The 24,211-nt window shown below is 46.8% G+C and overlaps 1 protein-coding gene across 1 annotated transcript in view; it reads left to right on the forward strand.

Annotated features, from left to right (window-relative positions):
* Nucleotides 1-326: 326 nt before the first annotated feature.
* Nucleotides 327-24,211, forward strand: part of KDELR1 (KDEL endoplasmic reticulum protein retention receptor 1) — a 166,039-nt gene continuing 142,154 nt past the window's right edge. Inside the window, exon 1 of the mRNA XM_085616463.1 lies at nt 327-639. Coding sequence (XP_085472589.1) covers nt 549-639 — 91 coding nt within the window. The 5' untranslated portion in view covers nt 327-548. The remainder of the gene's footprint in view (nt 640-24,211) is intronic.

Genomic DNA, 24,211 nt, shown 5'->3' on the forward strand with positions numbered 1-24,211 from the left:
TCCATTGATGTAGACAGTGCCAATTCCCAAGATGAACCATTTCACCCGGCAGATGCTCTCCTGGGTTTGTGAGAGTATTGATAATGAAATAAATATGAACAGGTGTTTTCTTGTTTAAAAATAATTAGTTGCTTATGTGTTAAGGCGTTGATTGTATTTACAATGTCAGCAATTATTAGATCAATAGAAAATTAACTAAACGAATACGTAAGTAAATTAAACAGTCATGTATTAAAAGTGTTATCTGTTTTTACTGCTTCCTTCTCAAGTAATATTAGATGGCGTGTGCCTGCTTCTATATATTCGTTCGCCTGAAATTCAGACACAGTCCAGCAGGGGGAGTGAACACAGTCCCTCCTCCCTTCTCAGAAATCCTTCCCTTCCTCCTTTTTCACACACCCAAGGCCTAGAGCGCGCAGTACACTCCAACCTCCCCTGAATACAGGGCTGCTGCCCGGCTACGCGTCTCTCCCAGGACACGATCGTATATCCTTGCGCTCCTCCGTCGGCAGTGGTTCTTTTTGCATTACATCCCACCCGTACCCACCATGAATGTGTTCAGATTTCTGGGGGACATTTCCCACCTTCTGGCTATTATCATCCTCTTGATGAAGATCTGGAAGACCAGGTCCTGTGCTGGTAAGAAACTCGAGCAACTCCGATAGACCTGTGCAAATCGTTGAAAGTCAAATGGTAAACAGCTGATCCGCTGTAATCATTGCTGGAGCAGAATTACAGCAGGAGCTCCCGACATGTTGCTAGTAAACCACATTGAAATGTTTTGTGGGGGAGGAGTTTGGAGCAATATCCTTTTGTTTTCTAGAAAACGAAACATATCGTAAATATTCATAGCTCTAGTCTTTTAAACTTAGTTAAACAGCTGTAGGTTTAAATTGCAACTAAATGTGGTTCACGTTTTTAAATAAACAGAAGGTGATTAAACGTTCAGGGTGATACATTATAGTTGGACTTAACTTCAAGGGGAGAATTTTAATTTAAACTTACAAATATTTCGATAGAAAGGAATGTATTGATATTTTATTTACTGACAAATCTAAGCCGTTCCAAAAAATAATAAATCTTAGACCTGTATGGAAAAGGAGGCGTGTTTGTTTATGTCCACGTTGTTACTTTTGTAAAGTTGTGAAAGGCAGAGGCGGTTGTGTTGTGCTTGTATATAGTTAAAATTAAAACGTAAAGTCATGTTTTCCGAAGGCAGCGGAGAGAATGCGCATTATTTATTAATAATGTAATTGTGTTGAGATGTATTTGCTTGTTTTTTTATATCGAACTCTACATGCTTTTTTTGTACAATATTTTTTGTATTATCCCGGAGAACTGGAGGAAGCCGTTGGTGACGTGGAAGCAGAGATTCTCAAAACTTTTCCACAAAAAAAAAAATCGTAAAACCGCATGAAAGAAACAGACACGTTTACAAAACGCCCCGACTTTCGGGTGCCCCCAGTTTCGGAAACGCTGGTGTAAGGGGGAGGTGTCGCCGGTTATTTATAATTTTAGGGTTTCTGACGCCGTCTTTTTTCGTCACCTGAGTGCGGCGCCTTCACGTTTCTCCGGGCCTGATTAAGCTGTGCTTCTTCTAAGAACGAAGGGGGCGCGGCCTAGTGCCGCCTCTCAATCCCCGGGTTTGCGTGATAAGCACGGCCGGGACGGGGAAGCGAAATCTTCGGTTAATTATTTCTAATTGAAACGCTGCAATTTTCCTACTGTTCATGCGGGGGGCAAGGGAAGAGTGTTAAGCGTCATCGTATCCAGTATCCGGGCACTGGCATGTACAATTTTACAAATTAAATGAGTTGCAATCGTCAGCAAGCATGTCATTGTTTTGCTGCATTTTTACACTGAATAAATCCTGTAGCTTTCAGAGGTAAAACCGCTTTACGTATTATGGAAAGAAAAAGCTGGCTTAACGATCATTTTTGCCAGTTAATGGACCTTGGATACTGCATTAGGTTTGGACTAAAGTAGGCAAAGTTTAAAAAAAAAATCCCCTTTACACAAAATAAAAGAGGAGGCAGTCCGTGAATTGGATGCGCTGGCAACATTCACCCTTATGCATCAAGCCAAAATCCAGTCGGTAAAATACCGAATCCTTATTAGCTCCCGGTATTAAGTAAAAAATACCCAATCCCAATGCATCAACCCAAAAGCAGAAATCGGTATTTAAGGAATCCTTAAATAGCGATTCTTTAAATAGGGATTCCTTAAATACCGATTCCTTAAATAGCGATTGCATTTAAGGAATCCCAAAGTGAGATTCCTTAAATGCAATGCATCAAAGTTAAAAAATTAGCGATTTCGCTAATAAGGGGAGCAAATTACCATGAAGATGAACTGCATGGTAATTTGCAAAAACTTTGAAAAATGCACTTTTGTGCATTTTTCAAAGTTTCATGTTGCGCACACACATGCCCTTAGAGCATGTGTGTGTGCAACATATGTGCACATATCATTTTCAGGGGTGCAACAGGGTGTCCTTTTGACACCCTGGCACCCTTGAAAGTGCTCCAGCTATTAGCGATTCGGTAATACCGAATCGCTAATACAGAATGGCTTTACATTCATTCCTATGGGCCTCCAAGCCCATAGGAATGAATGGGTAGGTATTCCTTATTACCGATTCGGTATTACCGATTCGGTAATAAGGAATGTTAAGGAATCGCTATTTGAATAGCGATTCCTACATGCATAGCCTTTTGCTATTCCTTATTAGCGATTCCTTATTTTTTGCTAATAAGGAATCGCAAATGCTAATGTTGATGCATATGCCCCTAAATCTGGAAACTATCTAGATACGACTCATAGACTATGGAAGAGCCTGTCCCACGAGTCTGCTACTTTGTGTCCTACTGAGCCTGCCAGTATTACGAGCAAGTCTAGAAATGACTATTTGTATGTACTATCATGGAATATAGCGCTCGGTTAGGAAAATAGAGGATGAGGACTGGCTGAAGTTTGTTGCACAATATGACATACGCTGCTTCCAAGAAACATGGGCCCTTGAGGCAATTGGCTGTCGTTAATAGGTTTCTTGATAGCAACAGTAAGGTTATCCGTCCTTGGAGGGCTCACTGTGTGGGTGTCTACAAGCTGGAATACAGGATAGCGCAACATGGGTCAGCTGAATTGTCTTCTAAAGTGAGAATTTGGCTCACGGGCACAGAAAGTGGGGTGATTGACATTGTGAATGTTTATATTTCACCGGGGTGGTCCCCAGAGGTTCATGCAATCTGGAGGAATTTTGTATCTTGCGTCGACCGTATTCGGGAGGACGAGGCTATTGGCAAGGTAATTGGAGAGGGCAAAGGGGCGAAGTATGTGTTACTGATTTGTATAGATCTTAGCACACACACGTTGGATGCTATTATCAATGATGAAGTCATATTGGAAGACCATAGTTTAGGTATTCCCGAGTTATCCATGAGCAATTTTAAATCCGCCAAGAAGGGAGGCGCATTCTCTGAGCTCCTGAAAAATTACCATCTGCGCTTTATTAATGTCCCAACCCCTTCCGATAGCACTGCAAGGGCAACTTTTAATAATGGGAGAAGTTTGTCTATTATTGACTATATCCTAATTAATATAGAGGGTTGGGAATGTGTGTGCGATATGACTGTTGTCAGGAGACTGAAGAGTGATCATGACCCTCAGGTACTTTGCTTGGAATCAGGCCTGAGGTGGGGAGCCGATGTGTATATAGTTCAGTGGAGGGGAGTTACAAGCATGTTATTGTTGCATCCAATAGTTAAAAGAGAATAAGGTGGAGTAGGGAGAAATATTCACAAGAACTCCCATTGTTAAAGAATATAATGATTAAGTATAGTTCCACAACTCTGAACTCCCCTTATGATGGTAAAGGTGTCATTCTAGCTGCTTACAATGGTATGGCAAAGGAGCTGAAGGCTTTGTGGTTTAAGCTCATTGGTCCCGCAGCGCTTTGTTGGATGGAAGGAAGAGGAGAAAATGGGTTACCTGGTATGATGAGGAATGTCTCAGAATGAAGGGAGTTGTTTCACGCCGTCTTACCCACAGATGGCAGTGGAGAGCCCCCCACTGTCCAAAAGAAGGGGTGAGAGAGGTGAGGGTGTGGATACCTCCTCCCAACTTAAACTATACTCACAATATTGTATACAGACTCAAAGAGGCTCTTTAAACTACTTAAATCCTTATGTGGCGTGTACCGCAAAATGCGGAAAAGAAGCAAATCCTTTTTGTTATTTAACCCTCGCACACCCTATTGGTGTCATGCTTCATCATCTGGTTCACCCTGACTCCTAAAGGTCAGGGTGGGTTCAACCGTATTTCAGGGAGCTCTTAAGAGATGTAGGTCAGGGGGACTTAAAGATAAAAATCCAACTACAAACTCCAGGTATCCCTTTTATTCAATGGGATGTAGTGGATGTTAAAAAAGCTTAAGAAGGGTCTTCTTGGAGGTTATGGTCCTATGACCCTAATAGACTGCCAACATGTTTCAGCCCAAAAATGAATGGCCAAAAAAGGTCCTGGGCTTTTGCCAGGGCACAACAAATATTCCCTCCCTGGTGTTGACCAAACTTTGACCTGTATATTAGTGTTGAAGGCACAGAAAGCTGTAACCTTTGTGACAATAGTAATAACAACAATGGGGAGAATACTTATCTCCCTTCTTTTGTAAACAAAAAAATTCAGCCTGTAAGGAGAACAAGAGTAGAGTAGAGGCATTGCTGGAAACCAGTACAAAGAAAGAAAACACTGCACTCATTTGTGTAACCACTCACAATTCATCTTCTAATAACATTAAAAAAATCATAAAGAACTGGTGCATACTTACATCGCATGCAAAGTAAGGTAACAGTTCCTAAAGAAATATATATGCCAGTATGGTCTACTATGCAAGAGAAAAGGGGAAAAAGGGGGGGATGACAAGGTGTCTCAGACAGGATTGGAAAGTGGTAGTGTGATGGAGACTAGAGACTCCTGGATGGTACTAGAAGTGCCCTCACACACCCTTGCGGGTGCAAAGCATCATCATCGGGCTGTGCTCCTCGGGCTGTGCTCCTCGTGGGGGTGGCGCTGCAGTCCCTCACGGGCCCTAGAAAGGGCTCTCTATCGGAGATCTTTTGGTGGAGTCGCCGTAGTTGTGCGTGTGGGTGTGTGGGGAGGGGGGTGGTGGTGAGACTAAAAAGACCTAATGGTGCCCTAACTATTTATTGGTGGGCCCAGGAGGTCTGCTAAAAATAACGGGGGATAATGTTATATAAACATTCTGAGTGGGGGAAAAAAGCTGTAAATACGTCCCACTGCTCTCGACCCGTAAGAGTGAGGGTTTAAAGTGAGAGAGAGGGGGTACAGGTGGTGGTCAACATGTTTCGCGCTGTTGCCGGTCCCTAATGGATCCTAGCGCTTCGTCAGGACCAAGGTGGTGATTAAAAAGAGGGGGATGGGATTCAGAAACAAGGGGGGGAGAGAGTATTCTGTAATCCCAGAGACACAAAAAATTTACATATAACCGTAACATGTTCTCAATTCCCAGGCAAGGGATTGGCTGGATTCAAATACATCTCAATACATTAGTACACTTTTTCTGATTTTATCATGTGGAAGAAGTATATTTTCAGGCGTATGGGAAAGACTGTTCCCAGGTACAAATTGTATCTTTTCATTGGTAACCGGTAGAGTTTTTCGGCAGTTCATTTGCATTTTGCAACATCAAGTTCAGGTTCAGGGACATTGGCACCTCGCCCAGGGTAGTCTTCATGGGCATGGTCTGACAGGTCACACAAGGGACACGAACGAAGTCAGTGCAGGCGCCTTTCTCCATTGTTCAAATGATGAAGTCATGTACTTTAGTTAGGTTTCAGTCGGCGGCCATCTTTTGGTAGGCCAGAATAGTCAACTTTAAGCAAAGAAACACAAAATCGTAATTAATACATAGAAATGATTAAAACAGTGTTATTCCCTTGCTAATACCCTTATGTGTATTTATCTAGCCATATCCAACACTCAAAGCCGTTAATGCTGGTTTATTTAAGCGCAAATCACATTAACACTGCTCAAGCAACACTTATCGTTTTAATATGCGTACAACTTAGTTCACCTATTAACTTTAGCCATGCAAATGCATTCCCACGTGTATTTTCTTTGTTAATAAGGTTGGTTTAGTACCATCACATCAATCAATTAATTATTAGGGGAAGTTTGAATCTAGAGCCCTGACATTTTTGGGAGCCTGAACTTGCAAAGGGGAAGCTGCTGGTGCCCTGCCCTCATCCGCTCACCTAAGTTCCGCTGGTGCTCTGCTGTGTGTCCCTCTGCCGTAGCTGCTGCCGCCACATCATCTCGCGGCCCTGGCGAGGGGAGACCACATCTCCCAGGCGCCCTAGCTCTCTTCGACGTCACCAAAGCGCCCGGAGGCGCTCAAAAGAACGCCGCTCCTTCGGTGGAGCGGGAAGTTTGAATCTAGAGCCCTGACATTTTTGGGAGCCTGAACTTGCAAAGGGGAAGCTGCTGGTGCCCTGCCCTCATCCGCTCACCTAAGTTCCGCTGGTGCTCTGCTGTGTGTCCCTCTGCCGTAGCTGCTGCCGCCACATCACCTCGCGGCCCTGGCGAGGGGAGACCACATCTCCCAGGCGCCCTTCGACGTCACCAAAGCGCCCGGAGGCGCTCAAAAGAATGCCGCTCCTTCCGCGTCGCGGGACGCGTGCGGGCGGGCGCTGGACGAAGCCCGGACTAAGGGCGGGCCGTCTGGGGCCGTCCGGGGCCGACCAGGCCGGGCTGGGCTCTCCCCTTGACATTTACGTTCTAAAAGTAAGTTGTTGCTGTTACAGCTCCCGGATTATTGTCACTTGTGCAATTTTTCACTGTCGCTGCTCATTGCCCTGTTGGGTCCTGTGTTAAATGGCTGGAAAGGGGAGGCGTCTCAAAGCCCCCTCCACAGTGGCTGGGACTATGGACCAATTTATTACTCGCGCTGTCTCGGTATTGGAACATGAAATAGCCATTACTGAAAGACGCCTTTCGATTGATCCCTTGCTTGACAGGCGTTCATCATTGGGCCCGCTAGCTCTTGTAAAGTCCCCAAATATTCTTAGAGAGCAGCTGCGGGGGGAGGTAACACCACTTTCAACGTCTGATTCCCCTCAGCGACTGTCATCTTCACTCGGGAGGTCGATAGATCTCGCAGTTATGACGGATGTAGTGCAAGAGGAGGAGGCTGTACCTACACCCGTGCCCAACGTCCCCCATGCTCCCCGACCCCAGACTAGAGCAGGGGCTAGATCATTTACATCTTCCAGATCAGCCATTCAGAAAAGGAAAAGGGGTGGGGCCATGGATGGCGGCAGGCTGGCGAAAATACCCAAAGCATCTAAAAACACGGTACCTCCCGACATCTCAAGCACTAGCGTCCATCCCTCCACGAACGATTCCAGTACACACGTGCCCCTTTCATCTGATACTAGCAACATAGTCTCTCAGTTAGAACGAATTGTTCGATCCCTAATTTCCCCATTATTGGAAAGGATCGAAAAGGTGGCAACAAAAGTTGATAAATTGGAACAATCTATCCTGGATAATTTTTGTTCGCTAAAGAATGTTGTTAAACAGTGCACAAGGGATATATCTAAAACTAATTGCACCCATGAAGCAAACTTTACCTTTGCTGCCCCATCCTTACTTGGCATACCTCCCGCCCCTGTTCTAACTACTACGGGTACTGGTTTAGGCATGGATCCAACTATGCCACCTCCAAATACCCAACAACCTCTAAGGCGGGAGGGAGTTCAACAAAATAATCAGCATCCGAGGCGGGAGGGCCGGCCAAGCAAAGCACCCATGGGCACTAACACTATGAATTTAGAAAACCCGAGCACGACAGTTGATATAGCCCTCCCAGGTAATGCACCCAGCACACTCTCGACCCAAATACATCTACCACTAGAATCCTTTCCCTATGTTGTGATATTAACGGGCGTCCCTGAACTTCCCACTAATAAAAATGAATCTTTTGAGCAACTAAAAAATAAAGTAAGTCACTGGCTTAACATCCATAGACCAATCCCGAACGAATTGAATGGTCAGATTCTTTTCGTTAGAAGGGTCCAATGGATAGGCTCTCAACCTAAAAATATCCAGGGAGATTGCATCATTGTCAATTTCAAAGACCCACGTCTTTCTAGGTTCATTACTGACCACATACCCTACGGCCCTAGATCTGGTATAGAGGCCCACAACCTGAACTATTTTTACACCCAAGATTTTTGTCAATGACAACTCCATAGTATGACAATCACCTTACCTCTTAAGACACTGAGGGCAAACGATAGAATTTCCATAGATGCCCAGGCGGTTACTTCTCTGGCCCCGCCAGGACCTCACACATCACCCAGAGCCCTATCGCCGTGTCCACCCGCGCTGAGTGAGAGGGCAAATGCACTTAGACAGACTATTGTGCACGACACCACACGACCTAGTAACTACTCTGGCACCCTCTTGTCCTGGAATTTGGCTGGCATTAAGACTAAATTTGACTCACCTGAATGGGCCGTCCTTCTGGTGGACTAATTATTTGGGCTCGCCAGGATTTATTTTCACGCGCTGTTGTGATCGACACTGGATCCCTGGATATTCAATTAGTGAGACTAACTTTCGATCACAAGGGCACTTTGGATATTTATAACATCTATCTTCGGGGAACGAAAGGGAAAAAGTCAAGGGAGTTGGACATTTTATCTACACTTATAGAATCTAAATCGTGCAACAGGGACTTGATCGTAGCCGGGGACTTTAATGTTACTTTCGAACCCCTTCTAGATTCAGACTCCGAATGGGGTTTCGACCCCGATGAGGACCGTCAATGGGGTATCCCGGTACTCTTGCTACCCCCTATTAAAAGGTGGACTATGGTAGCAGTTCAGGTAAACGCACTCTGCCTTGAAAGTGGCCTACGGGCACTGAACGGAAGAACAAAAGGAGACAAGCTGGGAGCACCCACCTTTGATAACGGCCGTTCAGCTAGCAGGATTGATTATGTCCTTTGCTCCTTGAGGCTGTGGTGCCATCCTATAGATATGGTGGTGATGCCTAGATTAGAGAGTGACCACAACCCCATTTGTGTTTCTCATAGATGGTGGGGCAAACCCCGCTCATTGACCAAAGAACCTACCTTGGCTCCCCCGATGTGTGTGCCAACAAACGATATGCGGAGGCTAAAATGGACCTCAGTAAAGTCTAATACCTCAGTAATGGCCCGTATCAATACTAATCTCTCTGCAATCAATGCGAACCTCGAGGAAATTTTGAAAACTCAAGACCAAAATGTGCAAGCAATTGGAATACAGGAGTCATTTTTTGAGGGTCTACGTGCCTTCTTCTTCACGCAATCAAGAAAGGGCACCATGCCACCGTCTAAGCAACCTAGGTGGTATGACAAACAATGCAAAAGTGCAAGAGGCACTTTGGCTCAAGCCCTCTCTAGTAGGAGTATTCCTCTTATTCAATATGCTAGATCTGCTTATAAGAAAAGCCTCGCCCAAGCAAAAAGAAAATGGGACGAATTGTTCTGGCTTGACTTGAAGGAGGCTTGCTATGCCCGGGACACCAGACTGTTTTGGAATGTGTTAAAGTGGGGCAGAGGGGGCTTGCCTGAAAACCCCTCAAACTACGTCACTCAAGAAGATTGGTTGGCGTATTTTAAACCCCAATATGCACGTGACCCACATTATAGAAATTCGGGCTCAATTCCATATGTCTTTTATTTGCCCGGGCCCTTTAGTTCTAATGATGCTTTAGCCGCTTTGTCTTGTGTAGCGGCAGGGCGGGCCCCTGGTTTGGACGGCGTTCCATCTGATCTTTTCCTTGACAACTAAGCTCCCTGGAGCAAGTATATCACTTCAATTGCGAATGCTGTGGCTGAAGGTGCCCCAGTACCTAAATCCTGGGGGGGGTGCTATCATAATCCCAATATATAAAAAGGGTGATAAAACCCTCCCAGGGAACTACAGGCCCATCAGCCTAATCGACACAATCCAAAAAGTCATTGGGAGGATGGTACTGAATGAGGTACTCATTTGGATTGAAGCTAACAAGATCCTTTCTAGTCTCCAAGCGGGCTTTCGCAAATTCACCAGCACCGTGGATCAGGTGTTTCGCTTTAAGCAATTGCTCTGGAAGGTTGTCGAGCTAGGCAAAGGCAGTCTCTACGTCACTTTTGTTGATCTAAGAGCTGCCTTTGACCTTGTCCCCCGAGAGCAACTCTGGAGAGTTCTCGAAAAGCTTGGTCTACCCCTGGAGCTCTTGACTCTAATCAGGAGACTGCACGAGCCTAACTTCGCAAAAATACAATGGGGCGGCCCGGGGGAAACAACCCCCGAGTTTCCTGTTGAGCGAGGGGTGCGTCAAGGATGCGCCATGGCCCCAACACTTTTTTCCTTGTACATTAACGGAGTAGTTGATTACATGCTGCAAGCTAACACCGACGCTCCAAAGTTGGCAGGAGCCCCTATACCAATACTAATGTTTGCCGACGACACCCTTATAGTGTCTAAAACCCCGTGCGGCATGCAAAGGGCTCTGTCAATTTTTGAAAATTTTTGCAAAGATCATGGATTGGAGGTCAATGTGTCAAAGACTAAGCTTATGACATTCAACCCACACCCAAGTTATAGAACTGGTAAGCTCATAATGAACGGCCAAATTCTGGAGGAGGTAACAAACTTCACCTACTTGGGCATTCATGTGTCCCACAATAATCGGTGGAACAGACATTTAGAATTGTCCACGTTGAAACTCACCCAGATTACGGGAGCGCTGGTCAAAGAGCATAAAAAATCCCTTACTAAACCGGTTAAACCAGCGTTACAAGTATATGAGGCAAAGGCCCTAAACTCGGTCCTGTATGGGGCAGAGCTCTGGGGTTTTGATGCTTTAATATCCCTAACAGCCGTTTTTCCGCTACATTACTGGCTTACCACAAAGCACGCCAATGGTCCCATTGCGTTACGATCTAGGTAGAAAGGCCATTAAAGACCTGGCCAGTCTCCGTCCGGTTCTATACTGGAGGAGACTATGGACTACACCTGAGCTCCGACCTTACGCAATGGGTATCATGGACGTAATTCAGGCTGACAAGTTCCATAAAATAGGGTGGCTAAGGAACCTCCGTGAATCTTTAAAAGCTCTGGGGTTGGTAGGCCTATGGAACGATCCAGTTGTTGCTGAGTTTCCTCCCAAAAAGCTATTGAAAACATTATACTGGGAACAGGTAGCTCACAGGGTGTGGGGCGCTTCTACTTCCTCTACGATGACCGGCCGTTTTTTAGAGGCAAAGGTCACACCTCTTTTAGAACCTTTTTGGGATCTGATTACCTTGCCAAGGGATAGGAAACTCTATTTCCAACTTAGAGCAGGTTCCCTTCCACTCAGGGCCCTAACTAGCGGGTGGTTTGGTGCAAGCACATGTTCATGCCCTGTTTGTGATGCCAAAGAAGAAACAATCGCCCACTTTCTGTTCGTTTGCCCTGCATACGCTACTCCTAGACGTCATTGGCTCTCTCCTCTATGTAAATTACTGGGCACAAGGAGCTCTGCCGTAGCTATTAGAATCCTACACACAAGCACTTTACCAGTCCATTCAATAGCCTTAGCCAAATATCTGGGGTGGGCATGGTCTCTCAGACTTAAACCCCTTAAACGCACTGAGAAGGCACATAGGTAGGGCTTTAAATTCTGCTATAATTCCCCCACCATTAGTTTGTTATCCCCGTTTTTATCATTGTTCTTATTATTGTCGTGTATTGTACATCATCTTGTCTGCTGCAATGTTTAATATTTTTCTTATTCACAAATTTTATCTATTTATTGGAAAGATTTTATATTATCAAGTGATTGTGATATTTTATAATTGTGTTTTGTTTGTGTCTTGTATGAATTATTTTTAATTCGAATAAAGACTATGATGATGATGATGAGAATTCATTATTAATCATTTTAATATAAACTTATATAAATGGATTGGGTATATAAAAAGAAAACGTTTTACCCGCTCCATCATTCTGTCCTGAATTGAAGAGAACATTGTATCTAAAATTCCGGTTGGTCCTCCAGACCAGGGATCTTCTCATACCTATTCATATACCCGAACGTCGATATGAGTGCTGCGATTGTAGCTTCGGTGGTCTGGATAATCTAACCCATTTTTATTCTGTTTTGCACTAAATATGATGCAGCATGGTGGAGGTAGCTCCTCCACCTTTTTAAATCTTATGGAGTTAGATGTGTTAAACCAGCAACAGCGCTATGTATTAAACCAGTTGACAAGACCATTGTCACTTTGTAGCGTCATATTTATGGGTTACATGGCCTTGCCTGAGAGAACTGCCTACTACACTAGGTATTAGCTTAAGTAGATAGGCTCCACAGATATGGGTGTCTTCCATAATGGAATACGATGTTAGCCCTTGAGTACATTGCACAATTCTGTACCATTTTTATGCACTGCACTTGTTTTCCTCGGTGTGTTGGTAGACTGTTTTACACCTGGAAAGATTACAACTCCTAAATGCTCTCATGCTTTTTAAATGAGAGTGACACACATGTTTTCCTCTCTCTCAGGATGTTGCCTCCAATGGTAATGCATACTTTTATTGTTCCACTGCTCTTGCACATTTTTGCATTAGAAGAATGTATAAATGTTTTTTAGGTTGTATGCCTTTGATGAAAATGCGTGCTCTTAGCATCTTACTGTACTTGCATTGTAAAGTATCTGATGAATTTGATGATGTCTATTTTTTTCAGGATCTGGCTAGTTTGTACAGAGTTTTATATTGTATTTTTTAAAATATTGTAAAGCTGTCAGCTGAAACAATAAATAAAAGTTGATTTTTATTGGTGCTTTTTAATCTCTTTATTTCAGAGCTCCATTAACAGCTCAAGAGTAATGCCAGCCCATGTTTACCTCTTCTGGCATAGAGGCCTAGGGCTTTCTCAAGGCTTAAATACGTGTACATTTACGAGCATAGTCAAAGAAACATACGAAAAGCATAACCATAACTACAGGCAATGTTGTAGTTATTATTACCCTTTAGAACTTGGGATAATGCACTGTGCGTTTCTCCCACACACTAAGAGGTTCATTGAGATTTGTAAGAGTAGGCGGTCTAGCGGTAAAGGCACATAGTTTTTGCCAAAAATTGTGCACCAAAGCAACATTAGGCAGTGGGAGGTTATGATTATCATGCTAGGCGCTGCAAAGATACCAGTTCAAGTTAGTTGCTGCAAAGTTACCAATGGATACTAGAGTTTTATAGCTGATCAAGTGTCAGGACGTGGTCAGGCATCTGTGTAATATGACATAAATTGCATTAAGGGAATGTCAAAACAGTGACACTAACTATCATGATTGTCTTAATGATGGGTGTAACCTCAGCTCAAAAAGAACGGGAGTCTGGTACTGGACTATCATAGGCGTGGGTAATGCAGTTGATGGGAAAAGAATTTATAAAAGGACATGAACCTGATGTCTAAGCACACCATGGCCAGGTTACTCCCTATAGGGAACAGGCATCGGCAAAGCCAGTAGGTCTGACATTGGAGTCAAGCCACTACAACAAAAGAACACTGTTCCTATGGTCGGGTGTAAATAGTCACCCAGTCCTATCAAATGAAAGAAAGATACAGGAAAAGGCAAGACCCCAGGTATTGTGCGTGAACCCACTAGTGAAGTGGGAAGAACATGTCCTTTTACTTGTTGCCCTCACACACCCCGGAGGACGTCATGCTTCATCATCGGGCAGGTGCTCCTCGTTGGGCCGGCGCTGCAATTCCCAACGGGTCCCCCGAAGGGTCACTTTATCGGAGATCATTTAAGGACTGCCGAATGGTGCATGTGGATGTGCGGGGCAAACTGGGTGCTCCATACAAGGTGCATAGTAACGTGCGAGGTGATTAAAAGCTGACTGGGGGGCGTCATACAGCATGTGTAGAAATGATGGAGCCCTAGGCAGCATAAAAAGGAATATTGTCCCACAGGGCATAGTATGTCCTAATGTAAAAGGTCTAATAGGTCGACATGTTTCGCGCCTTCATTGCCATAAAAGTCATTGGCGCTTCTTCAGGACCAAAAAACAATGAAAGTGGAGTGCAAGTGATATCCAAATTTAAAATATAGGTACCCTCTCAATATTTCAGGGCTGACAAGTAGGACTGTATGATGGCTACAACCCATTGGTTGTAAACGCTCCTGATGTTAACCTGGGGGAAAGAAACACAGGAAAGAAGACAAATTATGATCATCAGACTGGCTTGATGTATCATAGTGGGCCTCGGTCGTGTGCACACAATCACACTCATAAAGACACACAAGGCAAAAGGGCAGAATTGACATACCCAGGCGACCCCCCACAAATGTCCATTGAAGGGCCAAGTACCACTGATGGCCAATACCCATGGCCGGTACGGGCTTGGTCTCTCAAGGGACCATGCGGGTGAAAAATCAATAATTAAACACAATATGTACTCTCCAAACTCAGTGGGAACACTTAAAATAAACCCAGACTCGTGGGACACAAATCAATACTAGGGCGGACTTGGGTAACTACCTGGTGGACGCCAAACACGACCACGTGGTCCATAAAATATGCAGCAACCCTGTCTAAAGTACCTCCCCTACTTAAAATGCCAAGTCGACATGCCGAAACCCAAGATGTCGTCTCACCGTGCTCGTAAAATCCAAACGTGGTGTATATTATATACCGTGCCACCAAACTCAGGAGTCCAGGGGGGAGCACGCCGTACTGGAATAAAAAGGGAGGGCAGTCAGAAAGGCGGAGAGGGGCAGGTACTCTTGTAAAACAGCCAAGGAGGTTACTAAGTCACTGTAAGGTGTTCTAACACCTATCAGGTGGCTCCTATGTACTCACGATACTGGTCTGGGACTGGCTCCAATCTTTAAAACCCGTCCATCCATCCGCCAATGGTGCATTACTCCTGGCGGAAAAGCGGGCCAGATATAATTAAGGAAGTCGGAGCCCAGATGGAATCCCCTTCCGGGGCATCTACGTGAGCTCCCAAGTAATGCGCGTGCGTGAGATACCATCAAAGATGCGCATGCGTCAACCAGGGAGACTACAACCGGTGAGAGCGCATCGGTGTACTAGTTGGAAATGCATATATAATGATATCTGCTCTTGCCAGGCAGATGTCGGGAACACAAAAACTAGTGTGCAGTAGTACTTGCCGCCCACAAGAGATGCTGGTGCAGCAAGGCCAGTATCTCTGCAAAAGAGTAAAACAGAGTCCCTTAAGGTGGCCCACACTAATTGTGGAGGTAACCCCAGTAGCTAAATTCCTAAAGTACCTCAAAACAGAGCAGGAGGTTGGGAGATAGATATCCCAAAACAAGCCAGTTGGATAAAGGCATGAATCTGTATATACAAAAAGTAAACGTCCACATTATGGGACCACAATGCCTAGTGTGTGAAAGGAAAAAAGAAGCAGAGAAAGAGAAGAGATAGAGGTCCCTCGGCAAAACTGCCGTGCTATCACTATCCAAACAAAAGGTGGGGACCTAGGAGCTGATTACGGTCCAGTGTTCACGCCCCCTCTTTCATTTGATAGGACTGGGTGGCTATTTGCACCCGACCATAGAAACAGTGTTCTTTTGTTGTAATCGCTAGGCATGAGGGGCGTGAACACTGGACCGTAATCAGCTCCTAGGTCCCCACCTTTTGTTTGGATATTGAACTCAAGCCTACTAGCAATTCTGGTTTTGTTTTGGTATATGCCGGACCCTCATTGATCTAAAAAAAAAAAAATGTATATATATATATATATATATATTGCTACCAATTTGCACCAGAAGCCAAGGCACTCGTAGGCGGGTGCTGTAACGCGGAGGTGCCCCGCGTTCAAAATCAGCGCTACCAACAAAGTCCACACTTTCGGACAAAGTACAGCACTCAGGGAATATTCCGTAGGTTTGTTTATTCAGCAACAAACAAAAAGACAGACGCGTTTCAGGTTATCCTTCTTCAGTGACACTGAAGAAGGATAACCTGAAACGCGTCTGTCTTTTTGTTTGTTGCTGAATAAACAAACCTACGGAATATTCCCTGAGTGCTGTACTTTGTCCGAAAGTGTGGACTTTGTTGGTAGCGCTGATATATATAATCATTTGCTACAGGCAAAAAATCTTTTTGGGGTCTAAAAACACACATTTCCATAGTACTCCTTGACACTGAAGGGAACTAGATTGTGAAAGGGTGTGTTCCTTGTGAAAGGACAACTTGTAGAGACGCCAGCCAATGGCTGAAGTGGGCTGATACATTGCCCCTTAATGCATGCTGGAGTGGTTGGAAGAAAAATGAGAATGACACCAACCAAAGACTAATGGATGACGTCTAGCTGAAACCCCTACAACTAACTATGCTATACACATAATTTTAGTAAAATCAAAAGTTCTGGCAAACACAGTCCTAAAAAAGTCCATCAGGCTAGCATTGTCTGCAAGCCTCCTGCCTTTAAGAAAGAACCAAAGAAAGAATTAAAGAGGAAAAAAAATAAAGGAAGGGGAAAAAAACTTGCTTGTTTGTGCATGTGCTCCATGTGAGACAGCAAAATGCAGTCACTAAAAGTGAAGGTAACCAGTGGCTGAAGTAGGCTGTATTCTGAAGTGAGCATACACAAAATGTGAATGACACAACAGCAGAGCAATGGATAAAGAGAGGTGGCTGAAAGCTCCTATACATAAGTATATTATACATATTTGAGAACAATCAAAAGGTCTTGGCTAACGCCAGGCCTAAAAAGGGGCCGGTTCAGGGGAAAAGTTCCTTACCTCTATTTGGGGAAAGTTCCTCATGAAGTCTGTGATGACAGACAATCCACTCGGGTCAGTTGTGATGATCTGGTCTGGAGATGTCCTGTCTTGGATCAAAAGAGGCCAGTTATTTAAGGAAGTGACGTGCATCTCCACAGCGCATCTGACCCAATGTTTGTTTAAACTTTACCTACTGGCATTAAAGTGACGAGTGAGGGTCTCAAGAGCTCCTTTTCTAATCATGGTACTATTTTCCAACAAGAATAACGAGGAGCGCAGAAAGTCAGGGTGCCTTAGTAGCTTTACTGTCTGTGCACCTAGCTGATCTAATCCTTAGCTGGGCCATGGCATTTATGGCACTTGTAACATGACATTACATCATTCCCTATTGAGACGTTTGCTTGATTCAGACTAGCTCGTGAACATATTGGAAGTTGTGTACCGTATCATACATTCATAATGATGTATCACAGTGCTTCTCAAACATTTTAGAACCACAACCCAGTTTTTAGGATGCTCAGCTTTCGCTCATCATAATACCTGCAATATTGATCATTTTACAGAGACCAGAATCCAGTCATAATTCACCCGACTTCAATATGACCTAGAAACTTAGCATTAATAGATCAGTAGGCACTCTGGTCTGTTACTCTAATTTAATGTTTAACTTGATGTAACCGTGTCCATCTAATCTATTATCTTGGAACTCTGGGATCCTGCCTTACTTGACTGAAACAGCCCCTCAGTCCTTTTTTGCTCCTTCACTATGCCTATGGTATCACTATGTTCAATTCTCTTTCCTAACTTGATTACTACAGACGTCAGCATGGTGTAAGCACTTACTCATATTGGATGATTAGAGATTCATCCACGAATATAGGATGTTTTATCCTAGCCCCTCACCAGACACTTTCGCATGTACCACCATCTTTCTAGACTGGATGTTCTCAAATGCCATCTGAATCACCATATTGATAAAATACTATAACATTGAATAAGCTAACCAACCACTCTCATTGAACCATTTTACCTCAAAGCAAACTATAGGACTTTCAAGTGGACTAACCTATACTATTGTTGATTTGAATCTGCCATGTTGTGTTTTACCCCCTTAATTTCATAGTTTAGGTTTCCTGCTTTGTCTCTCCATCTAGTTCAAAATTCCTTTCTCTAGTTACACTTTTAGCAACTGTTAATTTACAACTTGCCATCAAAATAGCCAAGTTTGTTTTTACTTTAGACTTGGGGTACTCAATATGAGTGCAGTCCCTCTAAATTACTACTCATCTTTAGATCTGGACAACGCTAAGTGCTGCCAATGTAGCATCGCAATTAAATTTGCTTCCGAGGCAGTGCTTTCCCACATGATCTCTCCAGTACCACTTGGGAGGAATGAGGAACACACATCAACCTGCAATTTGACTCTCATAGCTAACCTATGAAGAGGGTTGAATATTGGAGACTGCTGCTTAGAGCTCCTTAGGGTTACAAGGTACATGAATATAGAAGTAGACTCGCGGGGTCCAGGAGAGGAAAGAGAGACAGAATACTGAGCTTGCCAAATTGTTCCAAGCCTGCATCACCTGAAAAATAAACTCTTATTAATTTATACGTTTTGTTATGGATTTGTCAGTCTGCATCCTTTCTACTCCTCAGCTGGAAACAAACTGTATAATGCTTTTACACATTGGTAAATTCTTGAAGTCAGATTGATTGCAGGGTAGAAAGATGCATATTGGCTACTCAATCAATCAATCAATCAGTGACACTTATATAGCGCGCTACATACCCGTAGGGTCTCAAGGCGCTGGGGGAGGGGGGGTGCCGCTACTGCTCGAACAGCCAGGTCTTCAGCTTCTTCCTGAAGGAGAGGTGGTCTTGGGTCAGGCGCAGGTCGGTCGGGAGGGAGTTCCAGGTCTTGGCGGCCAGGTAGGAGAAGGACCTTCCTCCTGTAGTCGCTCTTCGGATGCGGGGGACGGCGGCGAGGGCGTGGTTGGCTGATCGGAGGTGGCGTTTGGGAGCGTAGAAGTTGATCCGGCTGTTGAGGTAGCTCGGGCCTTGGTCGTGTAGGGCTTTGTGTGCGTGGGTGAGGAGGCGGAAGGTGATTCTTTTGTTGACGGGGAGCCAGTGAAGGTCTCTCAGATGTCTGGTGATGTGGCTGGTTCGTGGGATGTCGAGGATGAGTCTGGCTGAGGTTGTTCTGGATCCGCTGGAGTCTCTTCTGGAGCTTGGCTGTGGTACCGGCGTAGAGGGCGTTGCCGTAGTCCAGTCGGCTGGTGACGAGGGCCTGGGTGACGGTCTTCCTGGTCTCGGTGGGGATCCACCAGAAGATCTTCCGTAGCATGCGTAGGATGTTGAAGCACGCTGAGGAGACGTTGTTGACTTGCCTGGTCATGGAGAGGGAGGAGTCCAGGATGAAGCCCAGGTTGCGTGCATGGTCTGTCGGTTTGGGTGCGGTGCCCAGGGCGGGAGGCCACCAGGAGTCGTCCCAGGCGGAGGGTGAAGAGCCCAGGATGAGGACCTCCGTCTTGTCAGAGTTCAGTTTCAGGCGGCTGGTCGTCATCCACTCGGCTACCTCTTTCATCCCTTCGTGCAGGTTGGCTCTGGCGGAGGTGGGGTCGTTGGTCAGGGAGAGGATCAGCTGGGTGTCGTCGGCGTAGGAGATTATGCTGAGGTTGTGTTTGCGTACGATGGCCGCGAGGGGGCTCATGTAGACGTTGAAAAGGGTGGGGCTCAGAGATGAACCTTGAGGGACGCCGCAGATGATTTCGGAGGCCTCTGACTTGTACGGTGGTAGGCGGACTCTCTGTGTTCTTCCGTCGAGGAAGGAGATGATCCATTCCAGCGCCTTGTCCTGGATCCCGATGTTGCTGAGGCGCTGTACTAGGGTGCGGTGGCAGACCGTGTCGAATGCCGCGGAGAGGTCTAGGAGGATGAGGGCCGCTGTTTCTCCATTGTCCATCAGGGCTCGGATGTCATCGGTGGCGGCGATGAGGGCGGTCTCGGTGCTGTGATTGGCTCGGAAGCCGGACTGTGAGGGGTCGAGGGATCCATTCGTCTCGAGGAAGGCGGCCATCTGCTTGTTGACGGTCTTCTCGATGACTTTGGCTGGAAACGGGAGGAGCGAGATGGGGCGGTAGTTCTTGAGTTCGGTGGGGTCCGCTGTTGGTTTCTTGAGTAGAGCGCTGAGTTCGGCGTGTTTCCAGCTCTCAGGGAAGGTGGCGGTGTCGAAGGATGTGTTGATGATGTCTCGCAGGTGGGGTGCGATGACAGCGTCGGCCTTGTTGAAGACGTGGTGAGGGCAGGGGTCGGTCGGTGATCCGGAGTGGATGGAGTTCATCGTGCGGATGGTGTCTTCGGTGCTGATCGGGGTCCAGGCGAGGAGGGTGGTGGTGGGGGGTGATTGTTCGGTCATGGTGTGCGTTGGTTGGTTGTTGAAGCTGTTGTGTATGTCCGCGATCTTGTTGTGGAAGTGTGAAGCGAGGGAGTTGCAGAGGTCTTGCGATGGGGTGATGTCGTTGTTTCCTGCGCTGGGGTTGGAAAGCTCTTTCACGATGTTGAAGAGTTCCTTGCAGTTGTGTGCGTTGTTGTCCAGCCGGTCCTTGAATGCTGTTTTCTTGGCGGCGCGGATCAGCTGGTGGTGCTCCCGGGTGGCAAGCTTGAAGGAGGTCCTGTTGTCCGGTGTAGGTTCCCTTCTCCAGACTTTCTCGAGGGCTCGGCAGTTCTTCTTGGAGCTCTTGAGTTTGTCGGTGAACCACGGGGCTTTCTTGCTGCTGGGTCTGCTGGGCGGGGTCCCCAGCGGGGCGAGCTCGTCCGCGCAGATGCTGATCCACTTCGTGAGGTTGTCGGCGGCCTGGCTGGGGTTCGCTGAGCTGGCAGGAGGGTGCTGGCTCAGGGAGGTGGCGAGCTGGTCTGCTGTGATCTTGTTCCAGCTTCTGCGGGCGGCCTGTTGCTGGTGGTGGTGGGTCGTCGTTCTCTTGAAGGTGAAGTGGACGCAGCTGTGGTCCGTCCATTGAAGCTCTGTGGCGTGGCTGAAGTCGATGTCTGTGCTGGAAGAGAAGACTGCGTCGAGTGTGTGTCCGGCGAGGTGGGTGGGGGTGGACACCAGTTGCTTGAGTCCAAGATTGGCGAGGTTGTCGAGCAGGGTGCTGGTGTTGCGGTCGTTGTTGTTCTCCAGATGGAAGTTGAGGTCCCCCAGGAGGATGTAGTCAGCGGAGGGGAGGGCATGCGGGCTGACGAAGTCGGCGATGTCCTCGCTGAGTTGTGTGCGTGGTCCAGGGGGTCGGTAGATCAGGGTGCCTCTGAGGGTGGTGTTCGGGTTGGTGTGGATCTGGAAATGCAGGTGTTCGGCGGTGGTCAGGGTGTTGTCGGTGCTGGTCGTGAGACGGATGGTGTTCCTGTGGATGATGGCGATGCCTCCTCCCATCTGGTTGGCGTTGCGGTCCCTCCGGACGATCTTGTAGCCCTCTGGGATAGCGATGGCGATGTCAGGAGCTGAAGAGGCGTTCATCCAGGTCTCCGTGAGGAAGGCAACGTCCGGGGCTGTGGCGTCTAGAAGGTTCCAGAGTTCGATGGCGTGTCTGTGGACGGAGCGGGTGTTGAGCAGGATGCACTTGAGGTGGGTGCTGCTGGTGTTCGACTTTGCGGGTGCTGGTGCGAGGCAGGTCCGGATGCAGGTGAATTTGCAGGTGTGGCAGCTGAAGGGTCCGTAGGTACGACGTGGAGTGGCTTGATGGCATTCTGGGAGTTGGCCGGTGTTGAGTGCGATGAGGGTGGCGGCGGAGTACGTCAGGCGGGTCGGTCGGGGTCTTCGTGGGCCAGGGGTCCTGGCGCTGGTCGCGATCCGGTCGCGGACGGGCGCAGACGGGCTTACCTTTGGCGCGCCTTCGGCGCACAATCGGCGTGCCCGCTGCGCGTGACCGCTGCGCGTTCGCACGGTCGCCATTTAAGGCGAAGTGCGCGGGTGGGCGGAGCAGCTGGGAGGCGGGAGCGGGGAGGGAACAGAAGAGAAAAGGGGCGGGGCAAATGGCGGTGGCGGGAAGCGGGGAGGGAGAGCGGAGGGCGGCGAGGTAGGCGGGCAAACAGGAAGGAAACTGACCCACGGCACAGAGGTTACATTAAATTAAACAGGCACAAATGGAGGGCAAAAATAAAGGCAAAACAGGAAGGAAAACGAAAACGATGTCACGGCACAGAAAATACAGGCACAAATGGCGGGCAAAACAAAGGTAAAAACAGCTAAAGAACGATCACACGGCACAAAGAAACAAGCACAAATTTAGGACAAAACGACTGGCGAAAACCAAAGGGGAGCGAGCAAGGCGGCAGCGAGGCCGGCTGCGAGGCAGAAGGCAGGCAATGGGGCACACGCAGCAGCTGGTGGCCGTGCGGCGCGGGGGTGTCCCACAAGTGGGTCACACTCACCTGCGTCGCACGGTCGCCATTTAAGGCCAAGTGCGCGGGTGGGCGGAGCAGCTGGGAGGCGGGAGCGGGGAGGGAACAGAAGAGAAAAGGGGCGGGGCAAATGGCGGTGGCAGGAAGCGGGAAGCGGGGAGGGAGAGCGGAGGGCGGCGAGGTAGGCGGGCAAACAGGAAGGAAACTGACCCACGGCACAGAGGTTACATTAAATTAAACAGGCACAAATGGAGGGCAAAAATAAAGGCAAAACAGGAAGGAAAACGAAAACGATGTCACGGCACAGAAAATACAGGCACAAATGGCGGGCAAAACAAAGGTAAAAACAGCTCAAGAACGATCACACGGCACAAAGAAACAAGCACAAATTTAGGACAAAACGACTGGCGAAAACCAAAGGGGAGCGAGCAAGGCGGCAGCGATGCCGGCTGCGAGGCAGAAGGCAGGCAATGGGGCACACGCAGCAGCTGGTGGCCGTGCGGCGCGGGGGTGTCCCACTGGGTAAGGGAGGCGCAAAGGTAAGCATGAATGGAAATGCATACAGACCCAGTCTGTGGGCAAAACATCGTTTAAATGCGGAAAGAGAATTCATAGCACCTACGTACATATCTGGTCTAAGTTAAAATGCTGAGTAAAACAGTAGTATGATGCAACCACAAGTGACATGCCTGAGAGCTCCTTTGCAGGAAAATTATTAAGACTGAGATGGCAGGATTTTTTTTATGTGAAGGAAGATGTCAGGAAGCACGTTATTTTGTTTCGTGATTTGATTTTAGAGCTGCAATTTATGCCAGTATACCAGGATTTGCATATGTAAATATCTGTTCCCGGTGTACTGCAGTATTTCCAAGTCTAAATCTTTTCCAGGTTCAGGGAGAGGGGGCCAATGACTCGGAAAACTGTGCCAGGTTATAATGCATAATTTAAAGCAAATGTCAATTACTTAGCTGCTTACATTTCACTAAGATAATATACCATAAAGATGCATTAATTATGGATCCATCTTTATTCAGACAGCATGGTTAATATAGATGCTTTTTTCCCCTTCGTTTGTATGTAGCAGTACCTCAACAATGCCAATCCTCCCAAGGAGTAACAGAAGACCTGAGAGCAGTCCTGGCAAGTTTGTCGGACGAGACCCCCCTCCCCGTAACAAAACCGGCCCCCAGGGACATCTTAAGGATTTTGGGGGCCCTGGGCCCAATGTATTTTGAAGTATCCTGTTCGAAACAGGTTTGGATTTATGAACCTCTTTGGTCAGGGCACTCACTGACAGTGCACAGGCACTCTCGTCCAATTCCAAATGTGTATACTTCTAATATTCAGGGCTAGTGCCCTGTGTTTTCAGTATTGTAACACAGCTGCAGCTCACTAATATTACTGCAAATGATCTCTGTGACACCCTCCCATTTCTCATATATGAGGGTCCTGTTTTAATCTAAAAGAAACTTTTATGGATGTTGCATGAAACATAATCGCAGTATTTCTTTGCAGAATATCTGTAATAGACTCTTACACATCACCCACATTAGGAATTAAGTAAAGAATAATGGTATTTAAAACCACCAGCTTCAGAATTATTCAAGGTCATCCGGGCAAGACTATACAGAACACAGGTGGCTGTTTCATTCCCCCTCCCCCCTTTAATGCTGGGGGCATGGACCAGAGCTAACCGTGTCGATTCCATAAATATCTCTGCCGGCCCCCACCGCTGCAAAACTGGCCCCAACCTCCCTGGGAAACGCCCGACGCCGGCTACGGCCAGTCTGGCTCTACAAATGTGGGGCTAAAGAGGTCTAAAGTTTTCCAAAGCAGCCCGCCTGGAGCAGCAGCTTTCTTTGCTGCTAATGAGAAGACTGTCTGATATATTTCCTCAGTATAGGTCTTCTGTATGCTCTTCTTGTTTGCCGAGGGAATACCTCCACTGAATACTTCGAAGTTAGGCACGTTTGGAATGACCCCGGAGGATTCAAGGCTTTGTGTAAA

Source organism: Triturus cristatus, chromosome 7 (genome assembly GCF_964204655.1).
Source record: "Triturus cristatus chromosome 7, aTriCri1.1, whole genome shotgun sequence".
NCBI classification, from domain to species: domain Eukaryota; kingdom Metazoa; phylum Chordata; class Amphibia; order Caudata; family Salamandridae; genus Triturus; species Triturus cristatus.